At 43.3% G+C, this 20,390-nt stretch overlaps 2 protein-coding genes across 10 annotated transcripts in view; one reads left to right on the top strand and one right to left on the bottom strand.

Moving 5' to 3' along the window:
- Positions 1-11,289, top strand: part of pln1 (phospholamban 1) — a 38,040-nt gene extending 26,751 nt beyond the window's left edge. Inside the window, exon 2 of the transcript XR_010971567.1 lies at positions 6,952-11,289. The gene's annotated coding sequence lies outside the window, so the exon portion shown is untranslated. The remainder of the gene's footprint in view (positions 1-6,951) is intronic.
- Positions 1-20,390, bottom strand: part of cep85l (centrosomal protein 85, like) — a 380,598-nt gene that overhangs the window by 183,704 nt on the left and 176,504 nt on the right. For all 9 annotated transcript variants that reach the window (XM_068025467.1, XM_068025473.1, XM_068025482.1 and 6 more), the window contains one exon: positions 18,129-18,946. In XM_068025467.1, the coding sequence (XP_067881568.1) occupies positions 18,129-18,946 (818 nt within the window). The remainder of the gene's footprint in view (positions 1-18,128; positions 18,947-20,390) is intronic.

The following is a 20,390-nucleotide window of genomic DNA, read 5'->3' as shown; positions in this document are numbered from 1 at the left end:
CTGGCAGCCAATTCAGCCACTTAAATGGCCAATTAAGGGCCACATCCACCTGCGTGGACATTTTTTCCACATTGGGAGAGCCCACCACTGTGTAGGGAGACTGCCAGGTATATCCTGGTAGCTTCTCAGCGGGTTCCGGGGCAGGAGGGGCTCCTTTATTGGCACTACAAAGCCCATGGAGAGGGCCCCTGTGGCAATGGTGCCACCAGTGCACCACAACTGCACTCCACCCATCCCCTCAAAATCACCAGGACCTGCCTGCCTGGTTCCAGTATCTCCCAACCCAACTCACCTGTCTTTGAGGGTGCCCAGCCATTGCGGCACCCTCTGTCTGGAGCTATAGCCTCAGTACTGACCGCTGCTAGTGGTGACACTGCTGAGGCTGCTGGTCCTCTGATTGGGTTGGCAGTGCTTGGGGGTGGGCTGCCATCCTTCATTGACAATATGCCACCCCAGGGTCCTGCTGCCGGCCGAAGCGGGGTCAGCTCCCACTTTTGGCCGTAATGGCGGGACTTCACCTTCAACGAGAAAATTCAGCCCATGGAATCACACCCCACTGAGCTGAAGGTCACATATGTGCAATACTGAAAACAAGAGTGCAAAAAAGCTGCAGTGTCTTCCTGCAAAGAGGCCTCCTTGCTTGACCACTTCTAGATGGTGCTCCCTGTGGCCTCGGAGGAGGTGGGGGCAACCTACTCACATGCACGTGGCGGTTGTCCTCGTCATTGAGGTGCCCGTGGGGGCACAATTTTCAATAGAAACTTAACTTGTGATATTACTGTCTCAAAACTTTCCTTCCAATAACATACAATTGTCAGAAGGAAACTGTCCTGGACCGTACAATTGAGAAATCACAGAAATTGTTTAAAGTGTGTTTCATTTGGCTTCCACACACCCTTGAAAAAAATCACAAGTCACTTACTGCAGTGTAACCCAGCAGTTTGAACATATGCCAATTAAAATAACTTTACATGATTAGTTTATATTAAAGTTCTGAGTTTCCTGGTGAATTTGCAAATACTTTGGAAATTATTTCATATGTTCTAATTCATTACATCCACCCCTCTCCCATTCCTCTGACATAAAAGCACACTCCAGAATGTTAAAATTGCACATATTCTTTTCTGAGAAGAATTATGACTTAACCTTGTAATATATTTCTAAAAGTGCCACAGCTTGGCTTTAAATCAACCACCATTTTCAATAGTACAAGTTTTTCTCTTGGCGCTCATAAAATTGTCGAATTTTATTTAGCCCAACATCAATTGTATTGAATGCCCTCCAGCTAGCCAGAGCACCAGCCAAGGGCTGCGAATGCCACCGAGGAGGGCAAGGGTGCCACCTCTCATGGAGTGCCATCATCATCTTTGGCCTCTTTGGCTCTTCTGACAGAGGGAGCATCTCCAGAGCAGGGCCCAATGACAGCAGCTTCCCTTGCAATGATGCACGTGCAGCAGCCTCTGGAAATTCCCCCACGGGCACCTCCATGACGAGGACAACTGCCACATGCATGTGAGTAGGCTGCCCCCACCTCCTCCGAGGCCACAGGGAGCACCATCTAGAAGTGGGCAAGCATGGAGGCCTCTTTGCAGGCAGACACTGAGTGGGTCACAGGGGTGTCTTCTACCTGTAACTGTGCACTGCTGTCCTTTATGAGCATCATGTAAATATTGACACAAGAATCCAGATGTGTGAATCTCCTTTTATTAATAGATAGACAAGAATAGAGGTACGACGTGGGGAAGTGAAAGCGAGCAAGAGCCCATCTATGGTGATGGTGAAAGCTCTGGGCAGATGTACATCTTTCATTGGTGTTAAAAATTTACCTGTTCCAGGCTGTGTCTTCAATGGAAGTGTTAGCACAGGCAGCTCAGAGTGAGTTCCGCACCATGCTGTTCCTCCTGCATCAGAAGGAGTCACAGGAAACAAGCCTGAATCAGATGATCCCTGATGTTCATGGCATCTTGACAAGAGCCTGAAGCCCCATACTGGGCCCGGCCACATCCCTGTGCAGCCAGATCACCTTGATGTTCTGCATCCTCCCCCTCCACCTCCTCTTCCTCCTCCTCTCCCACATCCTCTTCCTCCACCTCTCCCACATTCTGCTGCTCCTTTTCCTCCAATGAGCTGTGTCGTTCCAAGGCCTCACTCTCTTCAAGGTCCACACCTCTCAGGAGGTCATATTATGAAGAGCACCACAATGAGCAAGAACTTTGCAGGAGTGTATTCAGGGCGCGAGCCAGTCCAGGCACCGGAATCGCATCTTCAGAGGCCCGATGGCCTGCTCAGTGATTGTCCTAGTGCAGATAGCTTCGGTTGTATCACCTCTGTGCCTCTGTCTCGGGTCCCCGTACAGGGGTGCATAACCAACTCTTAAAGGGATATCCCTAGTCCCCTAGAATCCAACCATGGAGTTTGGGGAGGGTGGTGTGAAGAGCTGAGGCAGCCTGGACTGGCATCGGATGAAGGAGTCATGACAGTTGCCTGGAAAGTGAGCGTACACATGGACAAAGCTGACAGAGCAGCTGAACGTTGAAGGAGTGGAAGCCCTTCCTGTTGATGAATCTGACTGGCTAGATGGCCGCATGGGTGCAATTAATGATGTCCCACACCTGAGGGAATCCATCTGGGAGACGAAACCCACTGCCCTCTGTGCCTGTGAGGCCGCCTCTGTCTGGAATTGAATGTATTGCCTAGCTCTGGCAAATAGGACATCAGTGACCTGCGAGATGCAGTGGTGTGCTGCTGTTTGCAAGATGCCAGCAACGTCCACAGCTGATATTTGGAAGGAGCCAGAAGTGAACAATTTCAAAGCCACAGTGGCTTTGCCGGCTACTGGTACGGCATGGTGACCAGAGCTGTGAGATGTGAGGGCTTTGGCAATGAGGCAACAGATCTCTGTGACCAACTGCCTGGAGAATCGCAGTTTCTTGCAGCACTGGTTCTCAAAAAGCGTCAAGTTAGGTCCTTCTTCATCGGTAGATCCTATGCTGACAGCAAGGCCTCTGTGTCCTTCCTGCCCCTCGTCCCTCTCTTATGCTCTCCTGATGCCCGGGGTGCTACTCTTCCTGCAGATGGTGTTGTTCCTCAGCGCCACTGGTCCCAAAATCTGAGACTCAGCGCCCCCATTGCCAGCTGCTGCCTTCCTTGTGCTCAGGTGCTCCTTCAATCACATTTTGCAGCCTTGCCCCCTCCTATGTCCCTGCAATGCCAGCAAGGTGACAATGCCCTGCATTGCCTGCGTGCTCACTGCCCACTCTCCCTGCAATCTGTTCTGACCCGATGGCACCTGTCTCTCAATGGCTGAGTCCCCCTTTGCACTGTTCACTCTTTCATGGGGCACAGCCATGACTGTGTGTACACCTCCATTTGCCTGGTCTGCCCCAGACAGCGCATGCGGACCACACGCCCCCAAAAATCAGAATATATCCCTTAACAAGATCTCTTTAAAAATCTTAATTGGCCTTCTTAATGTATCAGGTGGGATCTCAAGGCCACCCTCCCCGCATCCTGGCGGAACTCACCACTGCTGGGAATGGTGTCAGGAAACCGGCACACCAGCTGGCACCTGCATTTTTGTCCGCTACCCGTCTCCCCTCCCACCCACAGTAGGACCTGAAAATTATTTATAAATAACCCAGATAATGTACTACAAATGGAAGTCATAGCAGTCTCTGGAGACAGTGACCACAGAATGATTAAGTTCAACATGAGCTGGGAATCCAAACTACCAGGAAATGGTCTAAAATGGTTAATTTCAAGGGAATGAAGGGATAACTTAAGAAAATTGATTTGGGAGGCTATTTAACAACACTTCAGAAGAGACAATCTTTAAAGTCACAGGCCTGAAATTCCTGGATTTGGAAGGGTGGAAATTGGACTTTTGCCTGCAAGAAATATAAAATTTTGAAGCAGAATCTGGTCCTGTGCTACTGCAGCGGCAAATCGGAAACCTAGCAATTTTAGGCCCATAATGTGGAGCACATAGGATAAATAAATATTGAAAAACAGTAAACTTAAGAGTAAACAGATCCTACATGGATTATTAAACAAATGCAAAGAGAAAGTGACCCCTACAAATTCTACAGAAAAGGTTCCCTGTGATGAATATAAGAATATGCAGGAACAGGTCTAAAGGGTGAGCAAAGAAGGGGGAAAAGGGAAACTTAAAATCAGCATAGCTGCAGATATAATAAGAAACAATAAGAAATTTTCAGTATTTTAACAGTAAGAGCGCAGTCAGAGAAGAGATGTTATGCTGAACCTTTATGAAGGCTGGTTAGCCCCCAACTGCAGTATTGCATCCAGTTCTGGTCACCACACTTCAGGAAGGATGTGAGGGTCCTTAAAAGGGCGCAGAGGAGATTTACCAGAATGGTTCCGGGGATGGAGGATTTTAGTTACGAGGTTAGGTTGGAAAAGCTGGGGTTGTTCTCCTTAGAACAAAGGAGATTGAGGGGATATTTAGTAGAAGTGTACAAGATTATGACAGGCTTAGATAAGTTAGACAAGGAAAAATTGATCCCATTAACTAATGCAAAAGGACTAGGGGACACAGACTGAAAGTTTTGGGCAAGAGATGCAAGGGGGAATATGAGGAAGAGCTTTTTTACACAGTGTATGGCAATTGGAACAAGGTGGAAGCAGAGGCAATCAATGACTTCAAGAGGAAGTTGGATGGTCACTTGAGATAAATAGACTTGCAGGGCCAGGGGATTAACCTGGGGTGTAGGACTGACTGGAGAGCTCTGTGGAGAACCAGCATGGACTCAATAGGCCAAATGGCCTCCGGTGCCGCAAATAAAAGGAAATTATCAATGAGAACCATTAAAAATGTATACAGATTTGAAACAGAAAGAACACAGTATAGTAAATGCGCTCAATGGCAACTTCCTCCATGCTTTCACAAAATTCAACCACATGCCTTCCTCAAATGGAGTTAACCGAGGCAAAATTAATGACTTCAATACAAATGAGATGATGAGATGGAAGTCTTTGCAGGTTTAAATGGGTCAAAACTAATAAATCTACAGGATAGTCAGAATTTATCCCAGTGTGCTAAAGGAGACTATGAAAGAAAATTGTGAGAAATCAATAATCATTCCAAGGACGTCACTGACTGGACAGTGATGAGGTACCACTAGATTAGAAAAAGGAAAATGTGGTAGCCATATTTACAAAGGATGAAAAATTAGATTCAAGCCATTAGTCTTACTTCAGGTGGTCCCCTGTTGTTCTTCGAGAAAAGCTCGCATGGAAATTGGGTGAGGTCAGCAACTGTGATAGTCTCAACATCGAAGGACATTACTTCTTCAGATTTAAAAATCTGGGAAAGGTACTGGACAGTTATTGGCAATCATTAAACCAGATCCCAATTATGAGGAAGAAGGAAAATTTAAGGATTAAAAAAACGCATCAACTGCAATTTCTATTTTAGAAAATACAATGTAAAGACAGTGCAGCTAATTTCTTTTCTTTCTTTTGGGCCTCCTTATCTCGAGAGACAATGGATACGCGCCTGGAGGTGGTCAGTGGTTTGTGAAGCTAAAGACAGGGCTAAATTGTGGCAGCTAATTTACTTATACTCAATATGATTGTAATGCAAGAACAATAATTTGTATTCACCCTAACTGATGACAACTGAAATTGAATGTTATATGCAACGTTAATGGAATAGTAAATATTGCTCCAATTAATAATGCGTGATACATGGTCTGAGCTGTTCTTAAAGCTACAAATTCAAAATTCCTTTCCCATTACACGAACTAAATATCCCTCAGCTGGAGTGTTTTGTAATGAGAAGATTTGATATAAAAAGTAAAATGCAGCTTTGAATTTTAAAAAAATGAGTTAATCTACATCTAATATTCTCTATGAAAATTTTAGGGGAAGTTTGTGTGCCAGTACATCCAACATATTGCAGGACAAACTGAATGTTATTGTGAGTGCACCATTTATCCTAGAACTGTGAATAAGAATCATTGCAGATTCATGTACATAATTTGGAATAAATCAGAATCACAAGAAAAATAATTCATTCATTACCTCGGGAGATCAGAAACTAAATCATACACAACACCATATTTGTATATAAACTCTAAGTAATGTTATGGTATATTACTATTGGAAAGCAGACATATAATGAATGTTTTACATATTATGGCATGTTTCCTATTTACTCATCTACAAGAAGGCTTTACACTTTACCCTACATGGTCAAAGTCTTCATCCATCCCATTTAAAAATAAAGTATAAAATTAGCTTTTGGACGGCTCCCTATGAAAAATAAAAATTACCTCCACTTCAAGCATGAGCCCTTTCAAATTACTTTATATGGTAACAAGTGAAACAATGTCTGGAAAGCATTACCCTTTCACCCTCAGTATGCTTTCTCCAGCAAAATAAAAGCAATTAAAGTGGAGGCTTAGCCTACAAATAGTTAAATTTATATAAATGTACTGAATTATGTTGTTTGGTGAGTTATGGTGGAGGAGCGAGGGGGTAGGAAAGAGAGAGAATGAGCGCGAGAGCAAGAAAAACATTCCTTGCAAACGATTAGTTGGTTGAGCTGAGCCAGACTTTAAATAGCGCTTCTAATTCTCAAGTGCAGAAGACCCATGAAAAAGAAAGGCATTGGTAAATATTTAATAGAGTGTAACAGGTACAAACAACAACAACAACATTTATCAGCAGCTTTAACATAAAACATTCCAAGGCGCTTAATAAGAGTGATACAAAAAAAATTTGACACGAGCCATAGAAGAGGATAACAGGACAGATGACCAAACACTTTAAAACCACAGCAATGCAAGTTTCATATTGAAGTGTAGTTATTCATTGTTAAGAAGTTTAATGTCCTTCTCTGGTATCAGGTGGTTCACAGTCAAATTTTAAGAGCATGTCCTTTGTGCTCATGTAGAAATCCTTACAGAGTATTTATTCTCACAACAGGGAAGGAATGAAGAAAGTAAACGGAAAAGTAAAAGACGACGGAAAGTTGAAATGACGAACATAGCTGCTTCAGGCAACTAAAATAAGGAGGCACCAATAGCTTCTACGACAGAGATACCACTTAATTCCCAGCACTCCATCAAGGTTGTGGGCGTACTGGTGCAAGGCAACAGAAGGAATGGATTATCTGGCAAACAATCGAGCTTTCAGCCTGCTACTGAATTTCCTTCTAATTGTCATTGTGTTGTTATTAATGTTTATTATCGTTAAGCTCATGTGATTTTTCTTCTGCTGAATTCTATATTTTCATGCTATGTACTGAAGACTATGTTTAGCTACTGTTGCTTTCAGATCTGGGAAGAAAGATCCAATCAAATTGCAACCACTAACCTGAGACCTATTAGGCTCCACGTCCAAGAAGAAATATTCAAGTTCTACAAAGACCTTTGCAGTAACTGCAGTTTGGACAAACCATCATTACGAAATAAAAAAGCTGTTTTAAACATAATTATTTTGCAGATGCAACCTCAATAATTCCAAAATCATCTGAAATTGTTTTCTTTTCCTATATCATTGAAAATACATGCGGTCAGAATTTATGGATATTAGCTGATCAATAATCAGTAGGATTTCATTGTGTAGATCATAAATGCATCATTCAGATGTGTGTGCATGTCCCGATGTATCATTGAAATGTTTAAATGTTGGTGAGGAATGGCACCTTTATACATCTATAAGTTGTAAACACTGTTCGATATCAGCTCTATTGAAATTTCTATGCTCAGTGTTAAGAAATCCAATATTAGTTTCAAGAGGTCAAGATACAGGAATCAATTGTGTACTGATGATGTTCTAGAGTGAATCTAATGGTCACCTCTCTTAATTTCTCCCCACACTGACTGATGCCCTCTCCTCTTTTTCCTCATTTGTGCAGTAGCTTGAGACAAAGGCAATGTTTGATCACTGTTTGACTGCAACAGGTAGATTTATTCCAAAGTAGATTTCATACCACTCTCAATTCTGAATAATTTACAATGTAGACAATGCCTTACACTCTGGATTCAGCCTGGAGTAAATAGCAACCAGAAGATAAACTCCAACTACATTTAACAATACCACACATTAACCTGAATGTAAAATTATGTCATTCCTTTGGCGTCCAAGCTGTGAGTATAACTGTACTGATATTCTGGAGCCAGAGCTCCCCCAACAGTGTAAATATAAGACAGTTCAGACCCAAATCAAAGTGCAAATTGGAGTCTGCACTGATTTCCTCAGCTCAGCTCATTAGAACAGGTTGAAAGAGCACAAGGGCACAGTGGCGAGGGCGGCACAGTGGCGCAGTGGTTAGCACCGCAGCCTCACAGCTCCAGCGAACCGGGTTCAATTCTGGGTACTGCCTGTGTGGAGTTTGCAAGTTCTCCCTGTGTCTGCGTGGGTTTTCTCCGGGTGCTCCAGTTTCCTCCCACAGCCAAAAGACTTGCAGGTTGATAGGTAAATTGGCCATTATAAATTGTCCCTAGTATAGGTAGGTGGTAGGGGAATATAGGGACAGGTGAGGATGTGGTAGGAATATGGGATTAGTGTAGGATTAGTATAAGTGGGTGGTTAATGGTCGGCACAGACTTGGTGGGCCGAAGGGCCTGTTTCAGTGCTGTATCACTAAAAAAAAGCATATCAGGAAAACTCAAGCTTTGTGCCTGCTGCACTAAATTTAATGTAGTTCAAGTTAACACACCTGAACAAATCTTCTTGACATGCAATGCAAATTACACTTCTATGAGGAAACTGTTTAGGCAATGTGATACCTTCAAAAATAAACTTAAAATTTAACCCTGAAGTCCTTACAAAAATCCAACTGTTAGCATAATGCTTTGAGGTTTCTTTTATGTATTTGGGTGACTTGTAGCTAATGTCGCCTTGCGAGGCCACCCAATGGAAATGAAGGAATGTTACCTCATGTGTTCTGTACTGTAGAATTACTACAAGAGTATATCTCAGACCCTGTGGGATTCTGGGCGGATCGTGGTGCTGTGAATGAAATCACACCTTTTACATTATGGGGTAAATTCCTCAGCACCAGAGAAACAAACAAGTAACATCTGCACAATTATACTTGTGAACTTACTTGCAAGGTGCATTTTGTGATTTCATTTCTGGGCTACCAGACCTTCTCTGATAATTCAGCAGCTAGTGGTGGGAAGAGCACAATACTAGCCTATTATATTGCCATTTATGGCTGCTGTCTCTGGATGCGGTAGCGTTTAGACACCGTCTCATTTATTTTTGATGCTTCTCTTATTATACAGCATTACCGCCAAAGTCAGGGCTTCCATAAGTGGCAGCACTGCAAATAGGCCATTAAAATGTCTTTGTGTCAACACTGGCAGGTGGCCCACTCTCAAGGCTAAGGCTATACGTTAAGCAGTTAAAGTTGTTGCACTAGAATAGATTTCTGAGTCCTCACCTATGGCAGGATACCTCACATGGTGCAAGTGAGCAATGGAAAAACATGGGCAGTGAGCCCATCATTTTCCAACGCAGAAATGATGTACGTTCATGGCATGCAAGTTGTTTCTCCACATGAGGACTCAGAAGAATTATCTTATTGCGTCAAATTTTTGACTGGTATAATGTCTGTACAATGCTTTCCGAGGTTTGTCAACCCTGGTCATGTTTGTCACAGTGACATCACGACAGCGCTTCACACTTTCAAAGAAATTAGAATTTTTAAAACTATGCTCAGAAAGTTCAAACTACAACAGATGGAGCATCTGTCACCAAGTTAACTTTTTCTGAGCAACTAGAGTTTGGATACGAATAAAGTGCAAAATTTCACTTTTTTAACTCTTGTATCACTAATCAATAAATTGTTTAATCTTAGGCAACTCATGCTGTGGGCCTATTTATGATTGTGAAACTTGTCAAGATTGGGGGAAATATGTGGGTTAAGGGGTGGGACCGGGACCAAAGTTGTAAAATAGCATGCCCGGTTGGTTACCCATCACATTCCTAACTCCGAGTGATCTTTCCAGAGGCAGGGCTAAGAAGGCAGAGGCTACTTGCCCGGCAGAGGCAGGTAGTCAACTAGGCCCATTAATGATGCAATTGGGGGAAAGGTGATGGTGCCCCAGGATGATGCTGGGGTCCAGCCTTTAACTGGAGGCAGTATCCTGGTGGCAGGCCAGGGGATGGGCAGCCATCGACTCCTCCTCACACCGGCATGGACCCGCTGGGATGTGATGGCCACAGCCACAGCCACAGCCGCAAGCCAAGCAGTGAAGGGGTTCTCCCTCCACAATGATGGTCTGAAAGCTGTGACCATGCATTGTTTTCAATTTTCCCAATACTTCAGAGAGTACCTCCATGTTGAGGCATCCTCACAGTCTCCTGCCTGCCTCAGCTCTGCCCGCCTCTCCTGCCAACTGGACATCGCTGTGGGCCCTCCTATTGGGCCTCCTGCTTCCCTGATCTGCTCACCACCCCTAATAGGATGGGACTCCCGAAGGTGGCTTCTTAATTGGCTGCCTCTGGGAAGATCACGACCAACGTCCCACCACTGCCACTTCTGGGTTCTTCACCCGGAATTGAAGCCAATGTTACAACCCAACCAGAAAAATTCAGCCCATGTATATGAACCTGTCGCCCATGTGACTAAAGGCTGGCTCGGGTCTGCAAATGAGACCCAACCCAAGCCCAACAGAACCACATCCGACCCGAGCCCAACCCGGTCCGACCCAACCCAAACCGACCACTGGAATGTTCAGTTAACCTAGCTTCTGTTTTTCACTTTTTAAGCTTGTGCAGATAAGCAACAAAAACTGTAACTGGACTTGAAAAGTTGTTTAAAAAATACATTAAGATTGGAGCCACGTACTGGAGGTGGTCAGCCGAAGATTGTTACCATAGAAGTTAGTGATTGTTTGGTCACTAGTTAAACAGAAATCCATGGAGTTGTTCCAAGACAAATTGTCCCACTACACAGTAAGTTGAAATACCAAGCAGAGTAGGAAGCACACTTCAAAAGATCTGCAGTTTCCAGTGTTTCACAACACAATTGTAACATAAGGCTGTTAGAGTGTGTCTGACCCGGCCCAACCCGAGCCCGAATGCTGGACCTGGAAGAGTGACCCGACCCGACCCGAACCCGATACATGTCGTCGGGTCCCGTCGGGTTCGGGTCGGGGAGCCATGCTCTACATGTGACTATATTCAACATAATGCAACAATGTCCTACTCAAGAGATAACAGCAATGATTTATGTTCATTCTATGAGCAATATTGCATGTTATGAAAAAGTGGCTGCATTTTGTATATTATTATCGAATAAAATCATATTAAAATGGTTTTCATGTTTTGTATTGTGCCTTATTTCTACAATGGATAAGCAAAGGGAAATATTAAAAAAAGAAGGAATTGGAGTTTAATGAAATTGTACAGCTGGAAATCAGCAATAAGCTCATTAACATGCCTTTTGCCCAGAATTTTAACAAACATAAGAACCTTTTAAATATTCAACTAAATACTGACAGAGCAGTTTATACGCACATTAACATGTTTAATACTAACACTCAAAATGTTCCATAAATGCTGACATTTTTATTTTTATGGGGCCAGGAGGAGCAAAGGAGCGCCCTCTGGGCTCATGAAGAGACCTCCCAGGATCACCTCCCCCTTCCCTTCCACCCCTCCCTCCATACTGGAGGCCAGTGCAATAAGGTAGCCAGGAGAGTTCTGGCCATCCCACAGCCGGAAAGCTGTAGCAAGGTGCCTGCTTGGCAGCTCACAATCTGCAAACGGTTCAGCACCCTAATGCAGGGTGCAGGTCCGCTGTGTCGACCACCCATCCATTTCAGGTGGAAGGCTAAAACCGCCACTGTTAGCTCCAGTTGGAGAGCTAGAAGCAGCACAGGTACAATGATTTGAATGCCTCCTTCTGTCCTGTAGTGACTCACTTTAACACCCTTTGCCCACTCTGTTTATTTCTGTGAATATTTTTATTGAGACTGTAATTGCTGATGAGATCATTGAAAACACTAAATGTGAGCAGCGACTGAGGCCATGGTGTCCTTCCAACAAAACATTTTTATGAGTCGATCTCACTGTGCTTTCATGATTGCAGCTATTTCATGTGTGAGAAGCTGATATTTATTTAATAAGCAGAGTTACTGAACAGGAGAAATCTCACTTCCCACCATTGTGAACAACTTGTCCATTTGTTAAGTGCTACTTTTTGGCTTTTAAATGATTCCTGTGGTTTCTATGACAATGTTATTTATACCACACAACATCTCCATAGCTTTTTCACATTTCTCAGAAATAATGTCACAATTAAGAACAGATGGCGATGTGAAAGAAGCTTTCACATGGATGTCACATGATTCACTCCAAAATTTGTGTAGCAATCTCATTCCTGTTCGACATTAAATTTTACATCATTCATCATTCTAATTTTAATCAGTTATCTAAATGTTTTTGTTCATCTGTGTGATATGAACAACAAGGAAGATGAGGAGCCTTGAGACCTGATTTCCCTTTCACAAGTGCTGCTGACGAGAATTCACTTTGTTGCCTGTGGGTTATCGGTCCAAGTGCTTGTCGGATCCGACTGTTCTCTGTTTCCTCCCATTTTTGGTGGGGTTTTACAGTGGATAACTTTTTTCAGATTTAGCGGGCCAAATTTTATGGGTCCCCTAGGAACGGCAATGGAGGCGGGGGCTGGGGGCGGCATAGAATTGCATGAGAAGGTTGTGGGGGTGGTGCCGGTGGGTGGAGTGCCTGTCACCTTCCGATTTAGTCCAGGGTAGGGAAAGCTGAGGACCCCAGGCCAATTGAGGCCTTTAACTGGCCAATTAATGGCCACTTAAGGGTCGCTTCCTGCTCCCACCTCAATTTAAAGGAAAGTAGAAGGGCCCGCAGCCATGGGGAGATGAAAACCTGGTGGCCTCCTAGCAGCGTCATGGGGTCCCTCCTTTGGGGCAATCCAGGGCCCCCAGAGACCCCTCCCATCAGTGATGCCCCATCCATCACCCGCCCCACCCTGGAAGACCCCACCACCCACACTAACACCTCAACCACCCTGTTGCCAGGGCCTGCCTGAATGGCCCCCACAACCCCAACCCCACCTGTCCCAGTGTCTTCTCCAGTCTCGTACTCTGCAGGCCTCCTGCAGTGGCCACCACCCTGGTGGTGCTGCCAGTACAGCAGAGCTGCCAGCCTTACGATTGGCCAGCAGCTCCGGAGGTGGGAGGTTATCCCTTAAAGGGACAGTGTCCCAATGGCAGGCAGTTAATTTACTGCCTGTCATGGAATAGCACCTGGAGTCCGACAGAGGGCCAAGGCAGGTCTCCCGACCCCCCCCCCCCCCCCCCCCACCTCCAAACCACCGCCCGGACCCCCACTGCCAGAATAAAATCCTACCCAGCATTTCAGACCCCACTGGTAGGTGAGCCTGAATTCCCTATAGCCAGGACAGTCTCATATCTACATAATTTGCAGCAAGTCCAGGGATCGAACACTCGTTACTGGATTGCAGCTATCTGGTTAGATTACAAGCCCTCATAGATTCTTTCTTAACCTTAGAATGCAATAGAATAATCACTTTGCTTAAGCTATAAACCATCAAATGGATTTTTTAACCAGTTAATGGATAAAGGTACTTTAGCAATGCACCTCTGCAGCATTCATTATCTATCCTTGGAAGACAGAAGATAACAATTGCTTCTGCTCTGCTAAATTGTAATGCAAACTAGACTGGGCACAAGTTCTTTAAATATTAACCTTTAAGCTGTTGCTTATTGCTGACCAGCTCAGGGCACTCTCTTGTTTACCTATATCTTTCCGATAGCTTCAGATGGAATCTTCAATTTGAACAAGAAACTCAGATGTATTTTCTTTACTTCTGGCTTAATCCAAGCACATTACTGATTGTAATTGTTCTCTTTCATTCTTAGTAATGGCCTTAAATTATTTAAGATCCAGCTGCAGTACTTAAATAAAAATTAAATGTTATTGGCGTGATTACTGCATCAGGCAGTTCTTAGGAGGCTCAGTTGCTGGAACAATGAGTCATCAGTTGCTGTGAAAACTGCATGGTGTATTCCAACTACAATAAATACAAGAAATTTGTAGCTCTCCAATATGTCTGTGCACAAATGCACCACATGGTGTGGTTACTGAACCATACAGATTCTTGAATGTTTCTGGACTCATGCCGGGCATTTGCTCACTGAGCTGAACTTGATCTAAGGCACTAGAAGGAGCAGTATAATTGGTTTCAGGGCCGTTAGGCTATGGAAGGAATTCAGCGAGGATTCCCATTTCTAAGTGAGCTCTGTTCAAAGCTATGTTCAAGTGAGGACAGAACAAGCTATTCTGAGATGCTTTTCACAGATGAGTAGCTTGTGAACACTCACTGGACAGTTTCAAGCATGAATAAGGTCATGTGGGCAAGGTACTGGAGAGCTGGATTTACACCAGTAGAACTGCATACCAGCATATGTCAACTTTTCGGAAAGGAATGGAGAAAACTGAAAACATTTTTGGTATTGTGATGAAATCATTATTTCACCGACAGTCATCATCAAAACTACCTTGGCACACAAAATGTCTTTTGCAGAATGATTTCCTTTTCTATTTCTGAAAACAAAACATTTTAAACCAAGACCTTGCGTGCCCATGGAGCAGCTTGTCTAATAACAGGTAAGATAGTTGTGTGATCGCCTTTAAGTGTGATGTCCCTTTAAGATCTTAGTATGCTAATGAGCTGAATACCAGGACACAGTCATGTGACTCAGAGGCAGAGTCACTCTGCAACTGTAACACCTACAGGCAAGTTCTATAAATAGTTAGCTCTGTACTGTGTATAATAGTTTAGCTCTAAATAAACCTGTTTGTGATCTTCAACCAGCTGAACTCCATGCATCTCATTTATGTTGCATCAGACAACATAAAAAGTTATGACATGGTGGCAGCTGTGGTGAGAAGACAACGTCGAATTTGAAGACCACAGGGAAAACAACTTTAAAAACTACGTTCCAACAGCAAAATGAGAGAAAATTTTAAAAAGTATTAGCCCAAACAGGGAAAAAACGAAACACTTTCCTCAAGCTGTAGAAGACAGAGCACTGAACGACAGGTTGCAAATCAATCACTACGATCGGGTGAGTCATTGGCCTGACGATCCAGGAATCCCCATTGAAAAAAAGGTTTGAGGTGCTTGCAAATTTGATTTTTTTAAAGGCTCAGTAAGAGAAAGAAATGGGGAAAACCCAATCCCTATCTCAGGCTGATTGATTGTTTTCAAAGGCTCCTCTGCCAGGCTGATCGAGGTTGGCGCCATTACAGGAGATGTCCAGTGGCAAAAAGCGCGGGAATCTTCCATTCATGCAGCTCGCAGCTAAAGCTTAAAAAAAAATCAAACCACTCGAGCATGAAGAACTTTCATTAACTCAGCCAAAGTTTAAAAGAAATCCATAAAACCACTCAAAAGTGAAGAATTGCCTATTGAACGACCATATAAACAAACTCTAGCAGAGACAAAAAAGCACTTGAAGTGCCTATTGCACAGCTGTGTAAACAGACAGACTAGAGTACTAGAAACTCGATAAACAGACAAGTACTGCCAAACACTTGTTCCTGTCAATCCAAGCAGTCAAGAGAGTTTTTTTTAAAGGGAAGACAGTACAGGGTCATAGCACAAGTCTCAAAGCAGGGTTTAAAGCAAAAGAGCAGCAGAAGAATGGATATCACATGTCCCATCATGAACTAAAAAGTCTTGGATATCCTATCCGAGTTCAAACTGTTCAAACAAAGAATGCAGTTATGCTTTACAGACCAAATAATTGTGGAGCCAGAGAAACAGGCTGTAAAAATATTAATAGCAGTTGGAAATGAGAGATTACACAGAATCAATACCTCAGGCTTATCTGACGAGGACTAGAGAGATTCCGCAAAGATATGGAAAGTCCTTGAAGATCAACTTCGATTAAGAGTAAATTTCCGAATTCACCACCTGGAATTGATGTCCTACAGGCAACAGCCACAGGAATCAATAGACCAGTTATCAGTAGATGCCATACTAAGGACAACAAATGCGATTTCTCAGAAGTTGAGCTGTCAGACCGAATAATGGAGCTGGTGTTTGTATCAACACCCATTGAAGCATTTCAGAAAGACCGCTTAGGGAAAAAGAAAGGTCACAGCATTGATGCACCGCTGGAAGATGGCAGAAAATATGAAGCCATTGTAGCTAGACAATAGACCTGCAAGCACTAACCAACAATATTGACACCATAACCAGCTCGAAAAGAGCTGGCAAGTCGTATGGTAAGTGCAGTCTGTCGCACTCATGGTGAAATTGCTGTGCATTTCAAGATCTGTGCAAGGCATGCAGTGCAAAAGGACACTGGACCCACCTATGTAAAAAGTCTGGCTCCAAAGAAGCAGCCAGAAGTGGAACACAAGCAAAGAGAAAACAGGGCAACAGCAGCAAGAACAGTGCTAGAGACCTGCATAAACGCAAGCCGATACATAAAATCCACAGTGAAACAGACATGAGACCAGACTCAGAGAGAAGTAATTTTCAGCCAGAAGATGAACAGGCGTTCCACATTGTGAACATGACACATCATGTTGATGACATCAAACATCTGGAAGCTTTCACCACTATTAACATCATGTGTCCAAAGAAAGCAGGCAAACATATACTCATAGTCAAGACTGACACTGGCACTAGTGCAAATATCCAACCAGTCCGAATCCTCAAAGATAGGTACTGGAGTCATTGGAAATCTGTGATACAACCAACAACTGCCAAGTTATCTGCTAACAACAGGTCACCCATCCCTTGCAGTGGCACATTAACAATGCAATGCAGATACGGCAAGTCGGCATGGAAACAACAAACATTCTACCTGGTAGACACGAGCAAACCAGCAGTGGCAGGACTACCAGTGTGTAAGGACCTCAACATCATAACTATCCACAAGAGCATTGCCAAGGAGAAATCTCCAAGGACCAGAACCCGCTCGCAGACTCTGCACAGCATCAAACAGTACATTCTGGAAACCCAGCAACAGTACAACTCTGCTGCGCCTTCCCTTTTGCTCTCTAGAACCACCATCACCACAACAAGCCAGAACAGACAGGTATCCCCATGAGACTAAGTACTCTTCCCCCAACAAGTCCTCAACCTTGAGCCCCAAGCCTTCAGACGTGGAAGATGAGGAGAGGCAAAGGACACACAATGTCCTGAAGAGGCAGAGGAGGAATGAGTTAAAGCATTGTCTATTGGCTCTTTGAGAGGAGGTGATGGAACTCTCCAAGACTGACAAGACCTCAAAAGCGGTCATCCTGAGAAAAGCAACAGAGTGTGTTAGCAGGCTGAAGGCACAGCAACAGAAATTGAATGCAGAGAGGAAGAAACTTCAGAAAGAACAGTGACAGAAGAGACACAAACCCCCCGAGCAAGAGTTCTCAAACCACTGAGCTGATATATGGACTTTTGAGCCTTTATATTTGCAAATTTCACAATCTCTATCCATAAGTAAATTATTTTGATGTTATCTAATATTATGTGTTTTTTACTTTTACCACACGAGATATATCTTTGGAAAGAAAGAGGATGTTGTGTGATTGCCTTTAAGAATGATGCCCCTTTAAGATCTTAGTATGCTAATGAACTAAGTACCAGGATGCAGTCATGTGACTCAGAGTCAGAGTCACTCTAACACTAACACCTAGAGGCAAGTTCTGTAAATAGTTCTGTACTGTGTATGATAGTTTAGCTGTAAATAAACCTGTTTGAGATCTTCAACCAACTGAACTCCATGCTTCTCATTTAACAACAAGATTGTTTTGAAGACTACAATTAATGAGAGCTCTTGTAAAGACACTTCACCACTGAGTCTGACCCAGAAATGAGTTCAATAATAATAAAGATGTCAGCAAGTAGAGGGAATTTTGACAGACTGCTTCCATTTGCTATCCCCTTTACACTTACTGAACTCAGTGCTCTGTGAACAGATGGGCTATTGCATTCTGAATCTATTTTTTTTGTTCGCACAAAAAAACTTTCTGTCACCTAAATTCCTGATGGTGAGTGTCAATGATTAGTATGATTCCAATATAGTTCAGACCTATTTCAAGGGCATAGAAGCAATATTCTTAATGCCTACCTGTATTTGGTCAGCTTCTCGTCTCAGTTGTTGTTTGTGTTGACAGACAGTAAAATCACATGATTCTTCTGCAGGTCTGAAGTCAAGAGAATTGGTCTGCATCTGGTCGCTAAGCCACAACTGAGTCCTCAAAGATGATGGTGTTGTTACCCCACAAACAGGCTGGTTTTCTGAAGACATAAAACTGTGTCTTTGTCCATAAGCCTCCCAGTCAGCTGTGGTTGGTTTGGTGGCATATAAGGCACTGAAGGTTAAATCTAAGTGCTTTTTGCTGGATGTAGTAGCTGGCAAGGAAGAGTCCCCTGCACCTTTATAAAAATTCTCAAATTTATATTGCCCATCAGAATCAGAAGACTGGTTCTGGGTGAGCTCTTTGGTACATGTACCCCAACTCGTTGTGTCTGCAGTCCTCAAATGTTCCTTATTGTGATATGTAAAATTGTCCAACTCATTTACTCCATATGTACATGGCTTCAAATTGCAATTTAACAGATCTGCCTTGTTATTTACAGGATCCACATTCCCAGCAGCCTCACACTCAGGGTTATACTTCCCTGCACCAATGAGTTTGGAGAGTGATGACCATTTCCTGATGGGTCTGGGGTCCTTCATGTCTAAAGACGTGTTTGGCGTAAAAATGTTTTTCGGCTTGCCAGGCAGTGTCAGGGATATATTACATTTAGCACAGGCAGCTCCTTCCTGGTGTCTCGGTCCAGTCGATGAGGAGTTGGAGGTGGAAGGCATGACATGGGCTGTGGGGATGGTAATCTGAGATCTGTTTGGTTTGAAGGATGAGATGCCACTTGAGCTGGAGTGGTCTAGAGAGAGAGAAAAAAAACTCAATTAACTGGACTAGCAGGGGAAACCTTACTACCACTGAAAACAGGACACTTTGAAGGATCTCACCGTTGAAAAGGATATTACAGGAACATTGTGTAATAAACATGGCCTATCGACAGTCTAATTAACTTAATAAATCAATATCATTTCCAGTAACTTCATAAATTATTGCAAATAACTAATATAATTCATACAATAACTAATATGTGACAGAGTAACTTAGTTACTTGGAGTCCTGACTCCAAAATGGTAGGATGCATTGACAAATCAGAGGGATTTGAAATTATGTTTAGAAAGAAGGAAAGTCTTGTATTTACATAGCACCTTTCATGACCTCAAGTCGTCCCAAAGCACTTTACTGCCAATGAAATACTTTTAAAGTGTCGCTACAGTTGCAAACCCAATTTGCACACAGCAAGGTTACACAAACAGAAATGTGATAATGACTAGATAATCTGTTTTAGTGATGTTGGTTGAAGGATAAACATTGGGCAGGATACAAATAATGACGTGGGATCTTTTATGCCCATCCGAGAGGGCAGATGTGGCCTCAGTTTATTGTCTCATCTGAAAGACGCCACTTCTGACTGTGCAGCACGCCCTCAATGCTGCACTGAAGTGTGAGCCTAGATTTTGTGTTCAAGTCTCTGGAGTGGGACTTGAACCCACTACCTTCTGACTCAGAGGCTGACACAACAGGTGACATGGCTTAGAGTTAGTTTTAGTACACTGGCCATCAACTTGTGTAAAATTATATGTGCTATTTTGACAATGTTATTGGCCTGGATTTTATAGCAATGGCAGTGAAACTGTTCACCATCATTAATCCTCTGAAAATGACAGCAACAGCTAGAGTCTGTGCATGTGCAATTGATGAAGAAATGCAGAAGCTGCTGTCAGTGATTCTACACTTCTCCACAGGGTTTGCTATCGACCACATCTACTTGGTTCAATTCTGGGATCACACCTTAGGAAGGATATATTGGCCTTTGTGGAAGTGCAGTGTAGATTTACTAAACTGATACCTGGATTCCTAGGGTTAAGTTACGAGGGGAGATTACACAAACTTTTTTTAAATTCATTCATGGGATGTGGGCGTTGCTGACTAAGCCAGCATGTATTGCCCCTTCCGAATAACTAGGGCTGTAAATCCTACAATTTAGAAGATTAAAGGGTGATTTTGAAGTTTTCAAGATATTAAGGGAAATTAATAGGGTTAATAGAGAGAAGCTATTTCCACTGCTTGGGGAATCCAGTAAGAGGGGACAAAGCCTAAAAATTAGAGCCAGGCCTTTCAGCAGTGAAGATAGGAAACACTTCCCTGTGCAAAGGGTGGTAGGCGTTCAGAAATCCCTTCCACAAATGGTGGTTGACACTGGGTTAAATTGTTAATTTTAAATCTGAGATTGATATATTAACTAA

The sequence above is a fragment of the Heterodontus francisci genome, chromosome 3 (genome assembly GCF_036365525.1).
Source record: "Heterodontus francisci isolate sHetFra1 chromosome 3, sHetFra1.hap1, whole genome shotgun sequence".
Lineage (NCBI taxonomy): Eukaryota > Metazoa > Chordata > Chondrichthyes > Heterodontiformes > Heterodontidae > Heterodontus > Heterodontus francisci.
The sequence above is the reverse complement of the archived record's forward strand: the minus strand, read 5'-3'. Positions and strand labels throughout refer to the sequence as shown.